This window comes from Dromiciops gliroides, chromosome 4 (assembly GCF_019393635.1).
Source record: "Dromiciops gliroides isolate mDroGli1 chromosome 4, mDroGli1.pri, whole genome shotgun sequence".
NCBI lineage: Eukaryota > Metazoa > Chordata > Mammalia > Microbiotheria > Microbiotheriidae > Dromiciops > Dromiciops gliroides.
Genome location: NC_057864.1, coordinates 277,986,009 through 278,006,478, shown reverse-complemented (window position 1 = coordinate 278,006,478; position 20,470 = coordinate 277,986,009). Strand labels below are relative to the sequence as shown.

At 36.8% G+C, this 20,470-nt stretch overlaps 1 protein-coding gene across 3 annotated transcripts in view; it reads right to left on the bottom strand.

Annotated features, from left to right (window-relative positions):
- PRIM2 (DNA primase subunit 2) overlaps nt 1-20,470 on the bottom strand; it is a 389,354-nt gene that overhangs the window by 11,328 nt on the left and 357,556 nt on the right. For all 3 annotated transcript variants that reach the window (XM_044004351.1, XM_044004348.1, XM_044004350.1), the window contains exon 13: nt 9,533-9,601. In XM_044004351.1, the coding sequence (XP_043860286.1) occupies nt 9,533-9,601 (69 nt within the window). The remainder of the gene's footprint in view (nt 1-9,532; nt 9,602-20,470) is intronic.

Genomic DNA, 20,470 nt, shown 5'->3' with positions numbered 1-20,470 from the left:
AAGTCACTAAAAAAAAAAACTAAGACAAAAAGAAAAAAAAGCAAATGATTGAAATGTGTGGGATAAGAGGGCAGGCCTAAGAGGTCAGCTGAATTTCAGATATTTAGATGCATAAATACTACATATTACAGTCTCCAGTTAAAATTGACCATTTCAAAAAAAATGGATATGTTTGGAATCAGCCTTATTCCAGCTGTGGTTAATTGCCATCTGCTGTTCTTTTTATATTAATTTTAAATCTTAGTAAGTAATGAACTTGAGGTGGTAGGCTTAACCCTATTCCTACAGGACATTCTAACACACTTATGTGAAAATCTTGATTCATCTATATTAAAATGCCAATTACCTCACTAGACTTTTAGATAATAAAGCCATCTTCTACAGAAAGTCCTTCCTGATCTTCCTTAATTTCTAGTGCCTTCCCTCTATTTCCAATTTATCCTATATATGGTCTGTACGTAGTTATTTGCATGTTGCCTACCTCATTAGACAATGAAATCCTTAAGAACAGAAACTGTCTTTTGTCTCTCTTTGTATCCTCAGCTCTACCACAGGTCAGGCACAAACAGTTCATGTGAATGTTTGGGGTGAATTCTCTAACTTTGCACATCTTGTGCTTCTTTTGATCTACTTATATTCTGCTTTGCTCATAGAGCACAGTGCCTTATTCGAGAGCATTCCAAGCTCATATTGGTCTAATCAACAACAGTCAGACATGCTGTAACTTTACTCTAATATGGTGATGTTATTTGGATCTTCTTCGAGAAGGAAAGATGACAACCAAACAATCATTTCTCAGCACTTAGAATGGTGTCTGGCACATAGCAGGCACTTAATAAATGTTTGACTATATAAACTAAAAGCTTAATTCTGAAAATCTCAATTTTAATTAAGTTCTATATTTTTTCTCCCAGTGCTCTAAACATCAGTTTAATTTTCATTTCAATAGGCTGACTAGAAGTAAAAATTGACTGACGGAATAATCAAAATGAAATTTACCAATAATTTCAAATAATTTATGTTGTTAGTAAATTTCATTTTGATTATTCCTTCAGTCAATTTTTACTTTTAGTCAGCCTATGTTTAGGCACAAAAGTAAAGAATGATGGCAGTGATTGAGGTTTGTCTGGGCATAATGGGACAGATGATAAGAGGGCTAAGGATGGAGAAAGGAGTACAGTGTGGAGTTGGATTGTTTCACCAAGAAGTCAAGATGGGGAGGAGACAGTGGCTAGTGCAAGGGAGATGGCCTAGGAGAGAACTGAGAGGTCAGTTCAAGGCATTGAAGGTCACAGTGTAGATGGAAAGTAAGAGAAGGCAGAAGGAATGGTGAAAAGCCAAAAAATTATGGTCAGATAAGGGGATTTCAGAATTATTCAACACTGAGGTGGTATATCTATAGATTATAACAAGATCAAGAGTATAAACACCTTTGTGTGTAGCTGAGGCAGGGTAGAGGAGGAACTCATGGGAGGTGAGTGAGTTGAGGAACTGCATGGTTGGGATCCTGGAAGGAGAATCAATATCTATATTGAAGTCCCCTAGTATGAGGAGCATAAATCTATGAACATATTCTTGTTCAGCTATTCTGGTAGAAAGAGGAAACCATCCAATTTTAACAAAGCGAAATTAAAGTCTCCCACCACTAAAAAAATTCATTAATGGCCTTCCTACACAGACTTATTGTGATTCACAGGCTGGAGAGCTTATCAAACTAATTTATATCTAAGTAGCTGTGTTTTGGGTCCATATTCTCAGTTTCCCAACAAAATTGCAATGTTGTAATATATGAAACAGTTGTTTTGTTTTGGGGTGGGGCAATGAGGGTTAAGTGACTTGCCCAGGGTCACGCAGCTAGTACGTGCCATGTGTCTGAGTCCGGATTTGAACTCAGGTCCTCTTGAATCCAGGACAAGTGCTCTATCCACTGTACCACCTAGCTGCCCCCGTAATATATATGCCTATAATGCAGTTCTATACCTTAGAATGGCAGCTAAGATTAAACTGTAAAAGTTCCTTTTTTGAATCTATGTCTAAAACTATCGCTACACTGGTTGAATAATCTTGGCTAAGTCACTTAAATCTCTTTAGATCTGTTTCTTCATCTGTAACATGAGGATATTGAATTCAGTAAGGTTTTTTCCAGCTCCTAAATTATATACATCTATATTTTGCTGGGTGGCTACACTATCTAGGGTCCATCTGTCTCATGAAACAAAGTTCATAAGGAATGCTAGTTAGAAAGGACGTTAAGAACATTAAGTACAACTCTCCACTACCCTCTATATTATTCCTGTTAGACTGCTCTCTTATCTCTTTTGGAATAGCAAATAGGAACTATTTTTTGAGGTAGGATATTTCTAGACAGCATTAATTGTTAAGAAGTCCTTTTGTATGTTAAACCAAAATCTTTTCTCATAAATTTTACTCTTGATTCTGTAGTATATAGCTTATTTTCTCATGCAGATGATAACACTTCAGATATTTAAAGACAGATATCTTGTACCCAATTAAGTTTTCTCTTTCCAGATGCAGAATTCTTTACATTATATACCCTATTCTTTATATGACATGGCTTTCAATCCCATCAGTACTCTGGTCATTCATCCTCTTCTGAAAATACTCCAATTTGTCAGCATCCCATATAAAACATGGTACCAAGAACTATACATAAACTCTAGGTATAGTCTGCATAGCACAGAGTAGAGTAGAATTATTACTTCCTTCAAGGAAGCTATTCTACTTCTATTAATACACCTTAATATTGCATGGGGGAGGGCTGCTATATCACATCACTGACTCATGTTGAGTTTGTATGACAAGCAAGTTCCTAGAGGACAGGGGACTATCTGGCCTCTTTTTGTATCTCTAACATTTAGCATATTAAGCACAGTAGGTGCTTAATAAATTTTTACTGAATTGAATGAATAATAAAGCACTTGTTAGATACTTACTACTGCAAACATTATTTATCTTAACAGGGCCGGCTATCTGACTGCTTTTAATTTAGTACAGGCCCTTTAAAAATTCCCCCACTGCTTTTCCCAAATTGATAAGCAAACAGCCTCTTCCAATTTAACAGCAAAGGGTTTATTTAGATGAATAAACTTAGGGATAAAGGCAACAAAAGTAAAATACAACCTGACTGTGTTTTAAACTTTCTTTCCTGCAGTTGCTGCATCTTGTCTGAGGGTATGCTACTGCCGCGGCCTGCAGTCATGCCTCACTTGGACTGGTTCACCTTCAGTCCTCTCCCTTTCACTCTTTAACTTCTCTCTGTAGCGATCCCCTAGCATCTCTAGCATCTCTCACTATGTCTTCTCCACTTCCACTATCAGTCCCGCTCTTGCTTTCACTGCACCACTCCTCTCTCTGTCTCTGTAGCATCCTGTAGCATTCCCTAACTGCAAGCCCCCTTCGCTACCTCGGCTCCTGAATATAAACCCTTCTTTCTCACCAGACCCTCAGGCTGTGCCATGTCCACGCACATGCCAAGGTAATTCGCTGACCACCCCAGGGCCAAGCTCTGGGAGCTGGGTGAAGGAAGCTCTGGCATCCTTCAGGCCTCTCGTGTGCCTCCCCGCTGTGTGGGGCCTGTGCTTTCGAAACTTAGGTGCCAGGGAGGTCTTGGGTAGAGCAGCTAGGCTGGGGGAGGGGCGCCCCGCCTAGGACACCCAAGGCCAATTCTAGCACCTACACTATGTGCCAAGCACAGAGCAATATCTTGGAAATACAAATACAAGTAAGCAAGATAGTCTCTGCCCTGAAGATTACATTCCAATGAAGGGTGACACAAATAAAGGGGAGCTGTATGAGGAGGGAGAGAAGCACACTACAGCATAGACTGGAAATGGCTGGGAAATAATATAGAAGCCTGGTTCTAGGCAAGTTAGGGAAAAAGCTTATCTATCAGAGCCCAGGAATCCAGGGACGAGAATTTGGATTCTGTTGGGAGAGTATTGAGGATCTCTTGTAACCTATACTTAAGCAACTTGAGCTTTGTTTTGTTTTTAATTTAATAAAGTATTTTATTTATTTTTCCCATTACATGTAAAGATAGTTCTCAACTTTTGTTTATGCAAGCTTTCCAATTTCAGATTTTTCTCCCTCCCTCCCTCCCCCCTCCCCTAGACAGCAGGTAATCTGATATAGGTTTATATATGTGTGTGTGTGTGTGTGTGTGTGTGTGTATGTGTATGTATGTATAGTATATTTATATAGTATATATATAATAACATTAAACATATTTCTGCATTAGTCATCTTATAAAAGAAAAATCAGAGCAATGAGGAAAAACCTCAAAACAGAAATACAACAGCACCAAAAACAAAAGAAATAGTATGGTTCATTCAGCATCTATACACCACAGTTTTTTGTGTTTTTTTTCCCCCCATGGATTTGGAGATCCTTCTCCATCATGAGTTCCCTGGAACCCTTCTGTACCATTGCACTGGTGAGAAGAATATAGTCCATCACAGTAGGTCAACACACAATGCTGATGATACCGTGTACAATGTTCTTCTGGTTCTGCTCATCATCAGCCCAAGCAAGACCCTCCAGGTTTCCTGAACTCCTGCTCATCGTTTCTTACAGCACAATTGTATTCCATTGTATTCATATACTACCACTTGTCCAGCCATTCCCCAATGGATGGGCATCCCCTCAACTTCCAATTCCTTGCCACCACATAAAGAGCAGCTATAAATATTTTTGTATATGTGGGTCCCTTTCCCCTTTCCATGATTTCTTTGGGAAAAAGACCCAAAAGTGGTATTGCTGGGTCAAAGGGTATGGACAGTTTTATCGCCCTTCTTTGGGAAAAAGACCCAAAAGTGGTATTGCTGGGCCAAAGGGTATGCACAGCTTCACAGCCTTTTGGGCATAATTCCAAATTGCTCTCCAGAATGGTTGGATCAGTTCACAGCTCCACCAACAATGCATAAGTGTTCCAATTTTTCCACAGCTTCTGCAACATTTATTATTTTCCTTTTCCACCATTTTAGTCAATCTAATAGGTGTCAGGTGGTACCTCAGAGTTGTTTTAATTTGCATCTCTCTAATCATTAGTGATTTAGAGCACTTTTTCATATGGGAATAGATAGCTGTGATTTCTTCATCAGAAAACTGCCTGTTCATACCCTTTGACCATTTCTCAGTTGGGGAATGACTTGGATTCTTATAAATTTGATTTAGTTCCCTATATATTTTAGAAATGAGGCCTTTATCAGAAGTACTGGCCATAAAAATTGTTTCCCAGCTTTCTGCCTCCCTTCTAATTTTGGATGCATTGCTTCTGTTTGTACAAAACCTTTTTAATTTAATGTAATCAAAATCATCCATTTTGCATTTCATAATATTCTCTATCTCTTGTTTGGTCATAAACTGTTTTCCTTTCCAAAGATGTTTTGTTTTGTTTTAAACCTAAATGCAGGATTATTTGTTTATTACTAATTAAGCTTCTTATTCACTAAGTCTACCACTGCAGCCTGATGTAACTTACTTGACTTCTGATTCTACAAAATATTTGTTTTTAATTTTTAAATTTTTTGGGGGGGGGCAGGGCAATGAGGGTTAAGTGACTTGCCCAGGGTCACACAGCTAGTAAGTGTCAGGTGTTTGAGGCTGGATTTGAACTCAGGTCCTTCTGAATCCAGGAAGGGTGTTTTATCTACTGCGCCCCCTAGCTGCTCCTAATTCAACAAACCATGAATTATCCTTCCTAACTCTGTGCCATCCATGAACCTGACAAGTATATCTTCTGTGCTTTCATCTCGGTTAATAACATTTTTGCACAAGGCAGATACTTTTTTTGTTTTGTTTTGTTTTTTATGCAACAAACATTTATTTTATTTTTCCAGTTACATATAGGGGTAGTTTTCAACATTAATTTCCATAAGATTTAGAGTTCCAAATTTTTCTCCCTCCCTCCCTCCCTTTCCTCCACCCCTCCACAAGAACACAACTAGGTTATATATGTACAATCCACAAGTGTCCTTTTTATCAGTTCTTTCTACGGGGGTGCATAGTAAGCTTCCTCATTAGTCCCTTGGGATTGTCTTGGATCATTGCATTGCTGAGAGTAGTTAAGTCATTCACATTGCTCATTGAACAATACTGCTATCACTATGCACAATGTTCTCCCAGCTCTGCTCCCTTCACTATACATCAGTTCAAGAGTCTTTCTGGGATCATCCTGTTTGTCATTTCCTATAGCACAAGACCATTCCACCACAATCATATACCACAGCTTCTTCTGTCATTCCTCAATTGATGGACATTCCCTTGATTCTCAATTCTTAACCACCACAAAGAGTTGCTATAAATATTTTTTGTGCAATTTTCCCCCCTTTTCTCTTTTTCATGATTACTATTGTTAACTGTTTCCCTTCTATTCTATTCCCTTTCCCATGATATTTATTCTATTATCCATCTTCTTTCATCCTATCCCTCTTCAAAAGAGATTTGCTTCTGTCTGTCCCCTCCCCCAATCTGCCCTCCCTTCTTTTGCCCCTCTCTCTTTATCCCCTTTCCCTCCTATTTTCCTGCAGGGTTAGAGAGATTACTCTACCCAATTGAGTGTGTATGTTATTCCTTCCCTGAGCCAATTCTGAAGAGTTTGAGGTTTTTGAGTGTTAGGCTCATTTACTGCCCAGATTAAATAGATTACTCCACCCAGTTGGGTGTGTGTGTTAGTCCCTCCTTGAGGCAACTCTGAGGTCTTTGAGCCTTTTCTGATGAGTGTAAAATTCATTTACTGCCCTGCTCCTCCCCCATCTCTTCCCCGACTCCATAAGCCTTTTCCTGTTTCTTTCATGTAGGATTTTACCTCTGCCCTTCCCCCTCCCCCAGTGCATTTCTCTCACCCTGAGGGATTTTTAACCCTAAAGATGACATCATGGGGCAGCTAGGTGACACAGTGGACAAAGCATCCCCCCTGGACTCAAGGGTATCCCAACCAAAACCCAGCCTCAGACACAAGATAGTCACCCACTGCATGATCCCAGGTATGTACCCCAACTCCAATTTTTTATGGTTCTCTAGGGTCTTGTATTTGAAAGTCAAATTTAAGGCAGATACTTCTCAAACTACAGTGGTATGACACTAGAGGTCTCTTTCTAGCATGACACTGACTGATTTCAACATCCTTAGAGTACAACTAGTCAGTATTATCTATGAAGGAAGAAAACAAGCATCTATTAAGCACTTACTATGTACCAGGTACTGTGTAGGTGCTTTACAAATATTATCTCATTTGATCCTCACAACAATCCTGGAAGATGGGTGATATTATGATGCCAATTTTACAGTTGAGAAAACTGAGGCAGACCGAGATTAGGTGACTTGCCCAGGGTCACACAGCTTGTAACTGAAACCAGATTTGAACTCAGGTCTTCCTTACTTCAGGTGTAAGGCTCTATCACATTTTTCTATCTTATCCACAGATTGTTGTTGTGTTCATCCTTCACTCTCTAAAAGGACCAATGAAGTCAGAAGGGCGATGTCTTGACTTGCAAGTGAATTGGATTTAAAAGAGGCAGAGCTGTACAAAGTCATCAGCCTCACTCTCTCCTCCAGAGTCATTGGAGTCCAGTGGCAAAACACAAGTCAGAATAACTGGAGATGGCCTTGGAAGTAGTGGGAGATCCTGACCCTTTTAAGCTAAGGTCTTTCCCAGGTCTCAGTTTGTCTGAGGTAACACTCATCCAGTGATTAAAGGCTAGGTAAGAATTGAGGCAAAAGATGGACTAGTTTGACTTTCTGAAAGAATCACTCTGGAAGGGGAAGACACTCAGAATTTCTTATCCCCAAGGATATCACAAAAGACCTATTAAATTCACATATACGCCAAACATGTTCTGTCTTCATATGTAATGGTATCGCCAAACATGTTCTGTCTTCATATGTAATGGTATGATCTATCTTCAGGCAGTTGACTTTACAACAAAGAAGGACAGGGGCAGCTAGGTGGTACAGTGGATAGAGCACCAGCCCTGGATTCAGGAGGACCTGAGTTCAAATCCAACCTCAGACACTTTACACACTTACTAGTTGTGTGACCCTGGGCAAGTCACTTAACCCCAATTGCCTCACAAAAAAAAAAAAGAAAGAAAGAAAGAAAGAAAGAAAGAAAGAAAGAAAGAAAGAAAGAAAGAAAGAAAGAAAGAAAGAAAGAAAGAAAAGAAAAAGAAAAAAAAAGGAAAAAAAAAACAACAAAGAAGGACACCTCTACTTTCATCTCTACCCCTCTGGACCTCCTAATTTCTGTTATTAGTACTTGTTATTTGGGACTAACTGAAAATATTCTAGCTTTTTGGAAGTCAAAGTTTCACTTGACACTCACTATAGATATATGGGACCTAAGCCACCTAGCCCCTCTCAAGGAAGGGCTATTTCCATATGAATCTTAAGTTATTGCCTTGGACAACTAGAGAGACCTTTCTGGGAAATTGTGAAATACATTATTAGACTTTGGTCTTCATCTTCATCATCATTCCTTATCTGTTAAGTTAACCTACTACAAACTCAACTTTGAGATCAAAATGTTTCCTTGTTGAAATAAGCATGGAAAGATGGAAAATGCCTTAGTTTGCAGATATATGAAGTCCAAAAAAAGGATTTAAAATGTAGATGAAATTATGCCTCTCAAGCCGAATAAACAAATTAGAGAATAAGAGTATTTGGAAGAGTAAGGCCACACTAAATTGATACTGATAATACCCATTTGTTGTCTGAACCTGGTATGATTTAGCATAGTGACTGGCATATAGAAGGTGCTTAATAAATGTTTATAAATTGACTGATTTCTGTTCTAATAAAGATAACGAAATTTTGTGGTTGATTACTACTTTAATAATATTCATCATTAATTGTAATAAGCTTTAAAAATATATTTGTAGAGAATTTATCAAAAGTATTTTAAAAGACAAAAAAGGATCACAAAACCATTCTAAACACTAAACAAAAAAATTTTAGCATGGTTGTCACATGAAATATTAATAAGATATTTAATAGTTATATGACCAAAGCAAAAATATTACTTCACAGAAAAGTGAATACCAAACAAGTAAAAAGAATTTGTAGCTATTGTTATAGTTAAATTAGACCTGTGATTTCTCTAGTGTATGAAATTCTCCATGAACAAACTCCTTTTACTAATGCAAATTAATACTTGCTCACAATTTATAGTCTTAGAAAGGTCCTTGAGACACTGAGTGACTTACTTCAGTCACAGTCATGATGTCAAAAGCAAGACTTAAACCTAAGTCTTCCTCACTGTGAATCAGGTTCTTTATCCACTATGTCACACTGCCTCTCAAAGCTTAATTAACTCATAAAAATCAAAAAGTACTACCATTGTTGATGGATGCAGCTAACTCAAGTCCATTGAGTTTCTAGGATTTCTTATAACAATATGTAACAATTTATATTATAATAAATGTTATAATATAATATGACATATGATCATTTAGAACTCCTTTATAACAATATGTAAAGACACCCTGATTGTCAAGGGATAAAACAAAATACTTACATTATGTGTTAGATCAAAGAACTTCTGGCAGGCCAACTGGTAGTGAGTGCCTTTTACATAATCCAAAATCTTGAGAAAGACAGAGGAAGGAGAGAGACATAAGAATTAAAAGTGTACTTCAAAACACAGTGACTAAGCATCAATGGTCTTTTCTCAGTTCTTTACTCCAGGCATAAAATGCAATAAACCAGGTAGCATTGACAACTTTTCCCAATTTATATACAGTGACAATTCTAACAACATGGTAACACTACAGAGGGGCTATTTAGTACAGCATTACCCCCCACCCCCAGACGACAAGGGATAGAAAGAGATCTTTTGACCTATCAAATGTGAATTTCAATAACTTTACTTAAATAACAAAATGAAAGTGCACCCTGGTATTATATTTTTGACAGTTATTGTCAGAACATCACATTGTAACATCTCTTCCATAATTATAGACATAAATCTAGTAATATGAGTGGTTTGAGCATGAAGCAATCAAATATAGTATTTAGATTTCTATTTTTCACATTACCAGTTTATATAGATACAGCATAAAATACTGCTGTGCACCCATCAGAAAAATTTAATGTAAACCCTTTAGACAAGTATCTGTAGAGGAGGAATGCTTTTACCTTCAATCAGATTTGTCTTTTTTAGAAATGAAGTTATTTCTAGTAAAGCTCAGCAGAATATGAGCATGAATGGTCTATTCTGAACACCTATTAGGAACATCAGCCTATCTTTTGTAAATACAATTTGCTCTCCAATTGTGCTTCATGTAATCTCTTCAGTACTGCACAAACTCCCATTCTTATCAGCAGAGTGCAATGCTAGTTGAAATTTTTTAAGTTACATCACCCTTTTCCCCACCAAATAATCAAAATATATACTCTGACTGCTTATCAAACATGGTAAATTGCTGGAATTAAGAGATAACCTCAGGAAGGGGGAAAATAAATACTTGGGAAATGTTAATTTCTGCTATTCAAAAGGCTGACCTTTTGGTCTCCAACAGTGGAATGAATACACTCTTAAATCCTGCCACACTCATTACTGGATGTAGTCTTACAGGTATTGACAGATGTACAAATAAATTACATTTGTAGAATGGATCAAATCACAGGACCCAGCCAAGAATGTGCTTAAATATATTGTTTTTTCTGTTACAGTCCCACAGATTACATTTCCATGCTTTATGCTATTCACAGTTAAATCCCAAATAAAAAAAGATGGAGGCCCATGCCAGCAAGCTCCTGAACCCAAATATGAGCACTGTCTCCACATGTGACCTGTTTATTCTCTTGAATTCTTATAGCAGAAAATCAATGAAGAAGAAACAAAGAGATATATAAACAACAATGAAGAAAAGCACACTTGCCAAATTTTTGCCAAGCAGTACAGACACTTCTGAGCTCATAGTCTCATCAGTGCTGATCCTCTTGCAAATGAAATGGTACCATGGAGATGAACCTGTCAGTATCTCCTGACAAGTGTCAATGGTAACCATATATTAGCAAGTAGAAATCAAAATGTGACAATCCTTATCTGTACTTCCAAATTGGAAATCTGGACAAGCAAAAAAAAAAGGTCAAATATAAATTGGCTGAGGTAAAAATTAAAATTGCAAAGAAACAGATGTAAGACCTTAAATGTAAATGTGGAATTCATTCCTTAAAGTGTTAACATTTGAAAGCAAATCTGGCATTAATGGTAAACACAATGGAAGCAATGCAGGTCACAAGCTTTTCCTTGCCAAGGGTGGATGTTAATAACCACAAAGGAATAAAAACATAGAATGGTGTAACTGACATAGTGTTGGCCTTGGACTCAGTAAGACCTGGGTTTGAATCCAGTCTCGGCCATTTATTAGCTATATGACCATAGCCAAGTCACTAAAACTCTCAGTTTTCTTTTCTCAAAAATGAGGATGATAATAATATCCATCGTACCTACTCAAAATAATTTTTGTGAGACTCAAATAAGTTATCTTATATAAAAGGGTTTGCAAGGCTTAAAGTGCTACACACACACACACACACACACACACACACACACACACACACACACACACACACAGTATTTCAAAAGATTCATGACTTCATCTGTGTAGATACTCTTGTGTGCATATTTGGCCTGCCTACCCTCATTAATTATTATAACCAAAAAGTGAAAGTAAATTATTATAAACAGGAATAATGATTCATTAAAATGTTGTCTTTTTATTCCCAAGTGCTTAGCATAGTGTCTGGCATATAATGGATATTTAATAAATACTTGTTTATTCAATTAAATTTCATTTTTAATTAACAAAAAAATCTGCCTTCTTTCCCACTGAGAAATAAAAACAAATCCCATTACAAACATATACCGTGCATTATATTCTATTTAGATATACAGTATACCCATTATAAACATATACAGTATACAGACTGCAAACATAAATAGTAAATTCTATATTAATTTTGCTAATTGATAGACTATAGAAGGATCACTTGCCATACTTTTTCGAAGTAGTTTACCTCTACGCTCAAACCCTTATCTCTTTCTGATGTTAAGCTTCTACAAACTTAGCTAGGCTAGTCTTCAGATGATAAAAACATGGTCTGCTACTCTAACCATTTATAAAGCACCTACCATGTGGTATATGCTAGTGGTACAAAGATAAAGCAAAATAGTCCCTGTCCTCAAAGAGTTTGCAATCTAGGCAGGGGAGACAACATGTATATTTATAAACATATACAAAATAAAGGCAAGTTAACTTTGGGGATAACAAAACTGAAACCTGAAAGAATCAGGGAAAAGACTTCTATAAAAGTCAGAATTTAAGCTGAGTTTTGAGGCAAGCCAAAGAAATTCCAAGGTCTTCCACGTGATCATTCCAGGAGATGGGAGGTGGACTGTTTTGGTCACAGTGCTGCAAATAAGCTAGTGTAACTGGACTGCAGAGTGAGTGAAGAGGCGGGGAAGTATAAGAAGGCAGGAAAGGAAGGAATGGACCAGAAATGGAGGCATTTAAATGTCAAAGAGAGGACTTTATAGAATGGATTATTATTAAAGAAGGAATAAGAGATGACAAAGCTTAAGTTCTTTTTTGTATTTCTAACTAAAGGCCAGTCTTTGTCAGGAGCTATAGGTCCACCCAAATAGTATTAGCAAGAGTAGAAAATGGACAAATTATAAATCTATTTCCTCTTTTTTTCTGGAAATTGCGATTGTTTTAAAATTGTCTCTAATGAGGGGGAGAAGAATACTTTTACCAAGTTAACAAAAGTATCAACATAAGCACGACCTACTAATTTGGTCATTAGTGGTCATTAGTCACCTATAAAACATCCACAGACATTTTTGGCAAATGATAGTTTCTTCAGACAGATTTATAATCTTGATGACCGATTTAAACTTGGAGTGGCATCTTCCTCTTAAATCCTAATGTTCCTTTTCATTCCTAGCCATCTGCAACTTCCTCTCCCCCTTTTGCTCTAGTGACTACTAATGAGGTTAAGATGATTGTTTGGCAACAGAACCCAACCACCTGCCCATTAGGTCTTTGGCTTCAATGGCCAAGATGTTTTACAGCTAGAGATGTTGCACCCGATAATGAGACATGTTGCTAATCTTTCTCTAATTCAAGGTCATATTCGGTCTTGTTTTAAAGTGGCTGCCAGCATAGATTTTTTTTTTTAAAGCTCAATTTTCCTAATATAAACCTAGCTTTTTTTTTAAAAAAACTTCATTTCTAACCTTCCTTTATTTCAAAGGTGATAGAAAATGTGGTAGAGATGCAGGGTCTGGAACAACTTTGTATATTATGGCTTGTTCTTGTTTCTAACCCACTCAGCAAAACAGCCTGTACAACTTGGCAGTGACCTTCATTTAGAGGAAAGAGCCTTCTAAGGTTGTTGGGCATTTTATTTAAAACAAAAACAAAATCTGCATGCAAAGAACTTTTCTGATTTGTTATTATTTTTTTTTTACTGGGTAGGAACACATTTTAGCAGTTCTTTGAATGATTTTGATCATATCCTTCAATGAATTAAACTCATTTCTATTTGTGTTTGTCTGAATTCTGTCTTTAGTTGTCTTCAGATTTGGAAACTGCCCCTGCCCCCTTTCTGGTCTTTTTCAGCCTCGCACAAAATCTGGATATTTATAGTTCAGAGGAATGGTCAGTTTAATCCAGCTCCTCCACTAGGGTCAGGAGGCAGAGGACTTTGGGGGACTCGTCACCCTCACTCACTGTACATATTCAGTCAACTGCTAAATTTTGTTGTTTGTTTCCAAGATACCTCTTGACTAAGCTCTTTCCCTCCAGTCACATAATTATCACCCTGGTTCAGCCTTATCATCTCTCACCTGGGTGACTAAAGTAGCTCCCTAATTGGTCTTGGCCTCAAGTATCTCTCCACTCTAATCTATTCTGTACTTAGGTGCCAAAGTGATTTTTCCCGAAGGACAGGTCTGATTATATTACTCTCCTCTCAATAAACTCCAGTAGTTCCCTATTACCTCTATGATAAAATATAATAAACTCATTTGTTTGGCATTTAAAGCTTTTAACAGTCTGGTTCCTTCCTATCTTTCCAGTCACATCACTTACTCTACATGTACTTTATGGTTCAGCCATACTGGCCAACTTGTTGCTCCTCACACAGGATGCTCCATCCTCTGTCTCCATCCCTTTGTAATGGCTATCCCCCCTGCCTGGAATACTCTCACTTCTCACTTTGACCTCTTAGAAACATTGGTTTTCTTCAAGACTGTTCAAATGACACCTGCTATACGAGGCTTTCCCTTCAATCTCCACTCCCCTCAGCTACTAGAGCCTTCCTCTCTAAGGTTACCTTGACTTTTTTCTGTATGCATCTTGTAAACACCTATTTGTGTAATGATGTCATTCCCAATCAGAATGTAAGAATAAAACAAAAATAATGCAAGAATCTTGAATCTTCAATGCCCCACATATGATGAATGTTTAATAAATGCTTATTAATTAATGATAAACTTTGATTTCAAATTTTCAGCAACCAAATTTGAAAAATATATTAGATGGGTCAGTTATCTTAGGTTTTCATATACTACATAATCTTTTAAAAATAAGTTTTTGGGGCAGCTAGGTGGCGCAGTGGATAAAGCACCGGCCCTGGATTCAGGAGTACCTGAGTTCAAATGTGGCCTCAGACATTTGACACTTACTAGCTGTGTGACCCTGGGCAAGTCACTTAGCCCCCCCCCCCATTGCCCTGCAAAAAACAAAAAACAAAAAAAACTCCCCCCCAAAAAATAAGTTTTTATTAATGCCTTCTGTTTCTTCCATCATCATGGTCATCCCAAGCATGCTACCTACCCCCTAACCTTCCTAGAGGGCAGTTAGGTGGTACAGTGAATAGATTGCTGGGCATGGAGTCAAGAAGATTCATCTTCTTCAATTCAAATATAGCCTCAAAAACTTTTTGTGTGACCCTGGTCAAGTCATTTAACTCTGCCTTAGTTCCTCACCTGTAAAATGAGCTAGAGATGAAAATGGCAAACCACTCTACTATCTTTGCCATGAAAACTCCAAATGGGGTCATGAAGACTCAGACAAGATTGAAACTGACTGAACAACAACAACAACCCTTCCTGGAGAGCCAACCCATATAACACTGAAAAAATTCAAAACATGTGCAATATAGAATACCTGTGGACCTCCAACCTCCATGAAGGAGTAAGTTGAGGGTATCCTATCACATCTCTTCATTCAAGTCCTGCTTGATCTTTCTAATTCTGTTATATTCACTTTTGAATTTTTTGGTGTGTAATATTCTTTCTATTTATAGTATTGTATTTATTGGGCCCAAACCATTTTCCATTTTCAGTCTCTATCTTTATGTCTTCATAAACACACAATAACACATACATATGATAGAGGAGTTCAACAGGCTGTCCATCTAAATGCGTATAACAGCTTGAACAATAGATATCTTCATCCATTTGGTTTTCCGTGGGGACGGGGTACTTAAACCACTCTTTTGGGTATTTGTAGATCTTATTCAAGAAAATCGCCAATGTTCTAAGGCTTAATGCAAACAAGTGGTATGTGATCTGTATACAGGAACAACTGGAGAACTTTATCATTCATAGGAAATCCCTCTTCAACTTGGACTTTGTGTTGGATCTCCTCTGTGTCACTGGCAAATACCTTTGATCCTCTCAGCAATCCTGGGAGAAGCAGATGCTACTATTATCCTTATTTTTACAGATGAGGAAACTGAGTCAAAGAGAGGTTAAGTGACTTGACTTGGGTCGCACAGCTATAATCAGAGGGTCACTGGATACAGTTATCTTTATGTTTCAAGAAATTTTGTATAATTCTGAAATGACATACATATTGGGGACAACTAAGTGGCATGATAGATGTATCACTGGGCCTAGAATTAGGAAGACCTGAGCTCCAATCTGGCCTTGCACATTTATTACCTGTGTGTCCCAGGGCAAATGACTTAACCTCTATTTGCCTTACTTTCCTCATCTGTAAAAATAGAGATAATAATAGCACCTATCTCCCAGGGTTGTTTCAAGGATCAAATAAGATAATAATTGTAAAGGTCTTAGCATAGTGCCTAGCACATAGTAAGCACTTCATAAATGTACTACTACTCCTAGAAGCCTTGTTGAAAGAAAAATTAAGGTGGTGTTTTGTTCTACTGAACCAAATGCTTGTTGTTTTATGTTTTGTTTTATTTTTACCAAATGCTTAAAAAAAATAAATCAACTAACAATGAATGGAGTAGAATCTTATATGATCTACATTTTTCTGGCAATTGTGTGAGGGCATGTGGTATACTATGGAAAATTGAGCACTCACTTGATATATGTACAGGTTAATGTGAAAATTGTAAATAAATGAAAAAGTAGGCATATAGGCCAGTAGTCATCATTCTCTTAGTTATTTTTGGTTCTGGTATAAAGATATTCCCCCCTTACCTTTGCCATCTTCACATTCTTCAGGTTCTTTGAAAATGGATGCCTTAATTCCTTCACATTTGTATGGACTCTGATACAGACCTCTTCTGTGTATAAGTATCTGAGTTAATCCTACAGATTCTCCCTTGCATGTCCTCTTAGTGCCACTCCTATTTATTAAGCACTTAGTATATGCCAGACCCTGTGCATCAGGGATACAAAGAAGGACTAAGAGTCCCTGACTTCAAAGAATGTACAAGTGCAGTAATGCCACTATCCGTGAAGATGAACAGACAGGGGAAAAAATCATTGTAGAGAAAAGGAAAAAAAAAGTCGACCATTTACTGGGGAATGGCTAAATAAACTATTATATACAAATTTAATATGTTATTACTGTATTGTAAGAAATAATGAATATAAATATAGTTATCCTTTCCATATCACAACTTTCTCCATCACAGTTTCAATATATTATGGATCAGCATAAGGAATTAAATGGGAATTTGGGGCGAGTTTTACAGAAGCCATATATGATACGTGGAAGCCAGCAGACAACACAGAAAAAGTTTAGAAATTCAGAAATGCATAAAATATATGTATGGTATTGTATAATATCAACATATTTTATCTTTTAATACCATAATAATTCAGACTTCTTCTCTGGTACATGCCCAAAAAATTGTATGCAGATTTTCCAGATAGTGGGGGTGCTGTGCTCCTAACCCCTACAATGTGGAAGGCATAACTAATAAAGAAGCATGGGAATATTTTTATGAACTCATACAGTGAAGTAAGTAGATAAAAGAGTAAAATAAACAATGATTAGAACAAAGTAAATGGAAATAATAAAAACTGAATACTGTGTAATTAAAATGACCAAGCTTGGGACCCCCAAATAGATATAAGAATGTATTTACCTTCCTTGTTTGCAGAGGTGAGGGACCAGTGTAAAACACTGGATATAATGTTGAACTTAGTTGATGTGTTGCTTAGTTTTGCTAAATTTCTTTCTCCCCACTCCACGCCATCTTTTTTTTTTTTTTAACTTATTATAGGGGCAGCTAGGTGGCTCAGTGGATAGAGCACCGGCCCTGGAGTCAGGAGGATCTGAGTTCAAATCCGGCCTCAGACACTTGACACTTACTAGCTGTGAGACCCTCGGCTTAACCCCACTTAACTCCAATTGCCTGACCAAAAAACAACAACAACAACAACAAAACCCCCCCAAACTTATTATAATGGATGACTTTCTGTATGGGAGATGGAGGAATATAATGAGAAAGAAAGATGATATAAAAACAAGTTATAATTAGAGTTTTAAAAACTTAAATCCTTGTAATTTTTTTTCTACATTTTGTCTGTATTTCTTCTTCCAATATCATCCTAAAATGTTCTCAGAATGTCTTTGCTAAAGCTGGATTTCTAGTCAAGCATTTTTAAAGCTGGTTTTATCTTTCACTACTTTTTTCTCTTTTAATAGAAAATACTACTCATAATCTTTCAACATCCACTGTATTTGTATTCTACAAATAAGTTTACAATCTAAATCAGTATGGTTCTTGGCTATCGTAACTCTCCACTAGGTTAATATTTGCTGATAAGGCGCCCTTTTGGTCTCCTTATAAAAGCAACTTATATACATTGGTTAAACAATTATATAAAATCATTCAAGTCAGCATCAATATCTTTTCTCTTGTCCATATCCCATTTTTTCAAGATTGGTGGCTTATTTTAAAAAGATCAGGCTGTAGTTGTTTTAATTGCACATCAAAATATATCCATTTTTATTCTTTCTTCGAGCTTGGTATGAATTTTGAACTTTGTTCTAACAAGTCTGGCTGTTCATGGACTGCTGATTCATAAATTACTTCTACAAGTCATATATTTTCTGTTAAAATATAATCATTACTAGTGTATTTCTATTCTTTTTTTGAAAAAAAGCTTCATGACATATCAGCATCAGGTTTCTATATAGTCTATAAGTTTCTGGCCTCTTTTATTTCTTATAGCCAAGCCATATTTTCAAACATATTTTTCACTGTCCTCATCTATTTCCACCTTTGGAATGTAGTCATCATTATATGACACATAAACACTTATTTTTGTTTGTTTGTTTTGTTTTTTTGTTTTTGTTTGTTTTTGTTTTGGTGAGGCAATGAGGCTTAAGTGACTCGCCCAGGGTCATACAGCTAGTGCCAAGTGTCTGAGGCCGGATTTGAACTCAGGTCCTCCTGACCCCAGGGCCAGTGCTCTATCCACTGTGCCACCTAGCTGCCCCCACATAAACACTTATTATTCTATTCTTGCATTAAAAAAAAAAAAGACTAACCACTGAATTTTCTTCATATCTCAGTTTCTTATCTATATAATTGATACTAAAAGGTGGTACAATCTTGGAGCAGTACTCAAAATCAACTCAGAGAAACTTCACTTTAAGACCTTGTTTGAAATAAGACTAAGGTTTTAGAAATCAGATATTTAAAGCTGGATAGCACCATGGAGATCAAGTGGTTTAAACCTCTAATTTTACAGATGAGTAAATTTAAGTCCAGAAAGGATGGCTGAATTCCCCAAGGATTCCCAGGTAGTCAGTAGGCAGAGTTGGTATTTGAACCCAGGTCGGCTGCTTCTATAAGTATTGCTCATTCCATAATAACAGATGTCCTCCCTTTATAATTATTAGGTTCATACTTCCACTGCAATATCCCCAAGGATAACAAACTTTTCCTTTCACACTCATCCTGCTGTCATGTGGGATAAATAATTTAATTTTTCAAAAATCATATAAATGTACACAATGAGTACTACTATTAATGATCTTTCCACTGGAAAATAGATTATTTTAAAGGTTTTTTTTGTTTGTTTTAATCTCAAATAAAATTTCATTTATAGTTGAGGCTAGCTATGGAATATACCATTTGATTTATGCAGCTATTTTTCTTCCAACCTGCTTTATCAACATTGCCTCATTAATCTTTAAATCATTATTTATCTTCATTTTACCAAGAAGGGAAGAGAGCTCCCAGAGAAACTCTATCAGTTGTTCAATGACAGGCAAAGACTTTGTGACAAAACCAAAAAAAAACCCCTAGCAGGCCTCCTGAGACCAGTTCCAGTACTTACCTTCCTAGTTCTTCTTTAATACCTTCTTGACATTCATCAAGAACAATGTACACATTTTCAACTACAGCAGTAAAGAAAGGGCAACTGAATGTAGCAATCAAATTGATTATCCCTACTCGTAGGAAATAGAGAAAAAGCTCTCTGGGATGAAACAGATAGGAGCTTTTCTTAAAAGCTGGTGCTGGTCATGAGGTAATGGAAGGGTGAATACTATCTCCCATTGATAAGAATGACCTAGCAAAGAAAATCATAGCAATGTGGGGTATATGGGATTTATATGAACATTCGGTAAGGTGTCACTTAGATTTATCTTTGCCATAAAGTCTCCTTGACATAGTGTTACTTTTAAGTCTTTTAAACTGTCCATTTTGAAAGATTTCATCATTAAAAAGCATTTACCAGTTTCGGATTTAATGCAGACAATAACTGCCTGAGGATTTTACGACAGTGAACAATAGTGTTTTAACCAACCTCCCAAGAAGCGGAAAGGGTGGGTAATTTTTCAGTTTCTGGATATGATGTCACTGTTATAATTTCTTGAGATCTGGTTTCACTTTTTAAAAAAACCATTGAGGGCCAGAAAGTCAAGGTTCTTTTTAAAAATATGCTATTAACCTTCTTCTTATGGAAAACCTAAGGGGAGAGAAAATGGTGCTGCAATAAATTTATTTGTTGAAGACCTATTAGGTGCAAGGCACCACGGCTATAAATACAAAAGAAAGACCTACCAGACTACAGGGAGCTTTGACATACACCCTGTCTCATCAGTTCTTTCAGAAACTACTTTAAAGAGGCTGTATCCTTTGCAACAAAACACAACAATATCAAGAAAAATCTGAAAAACAAAATTTAAAAGCTTTTTAACTGGTTCACTGCAAGAGACTA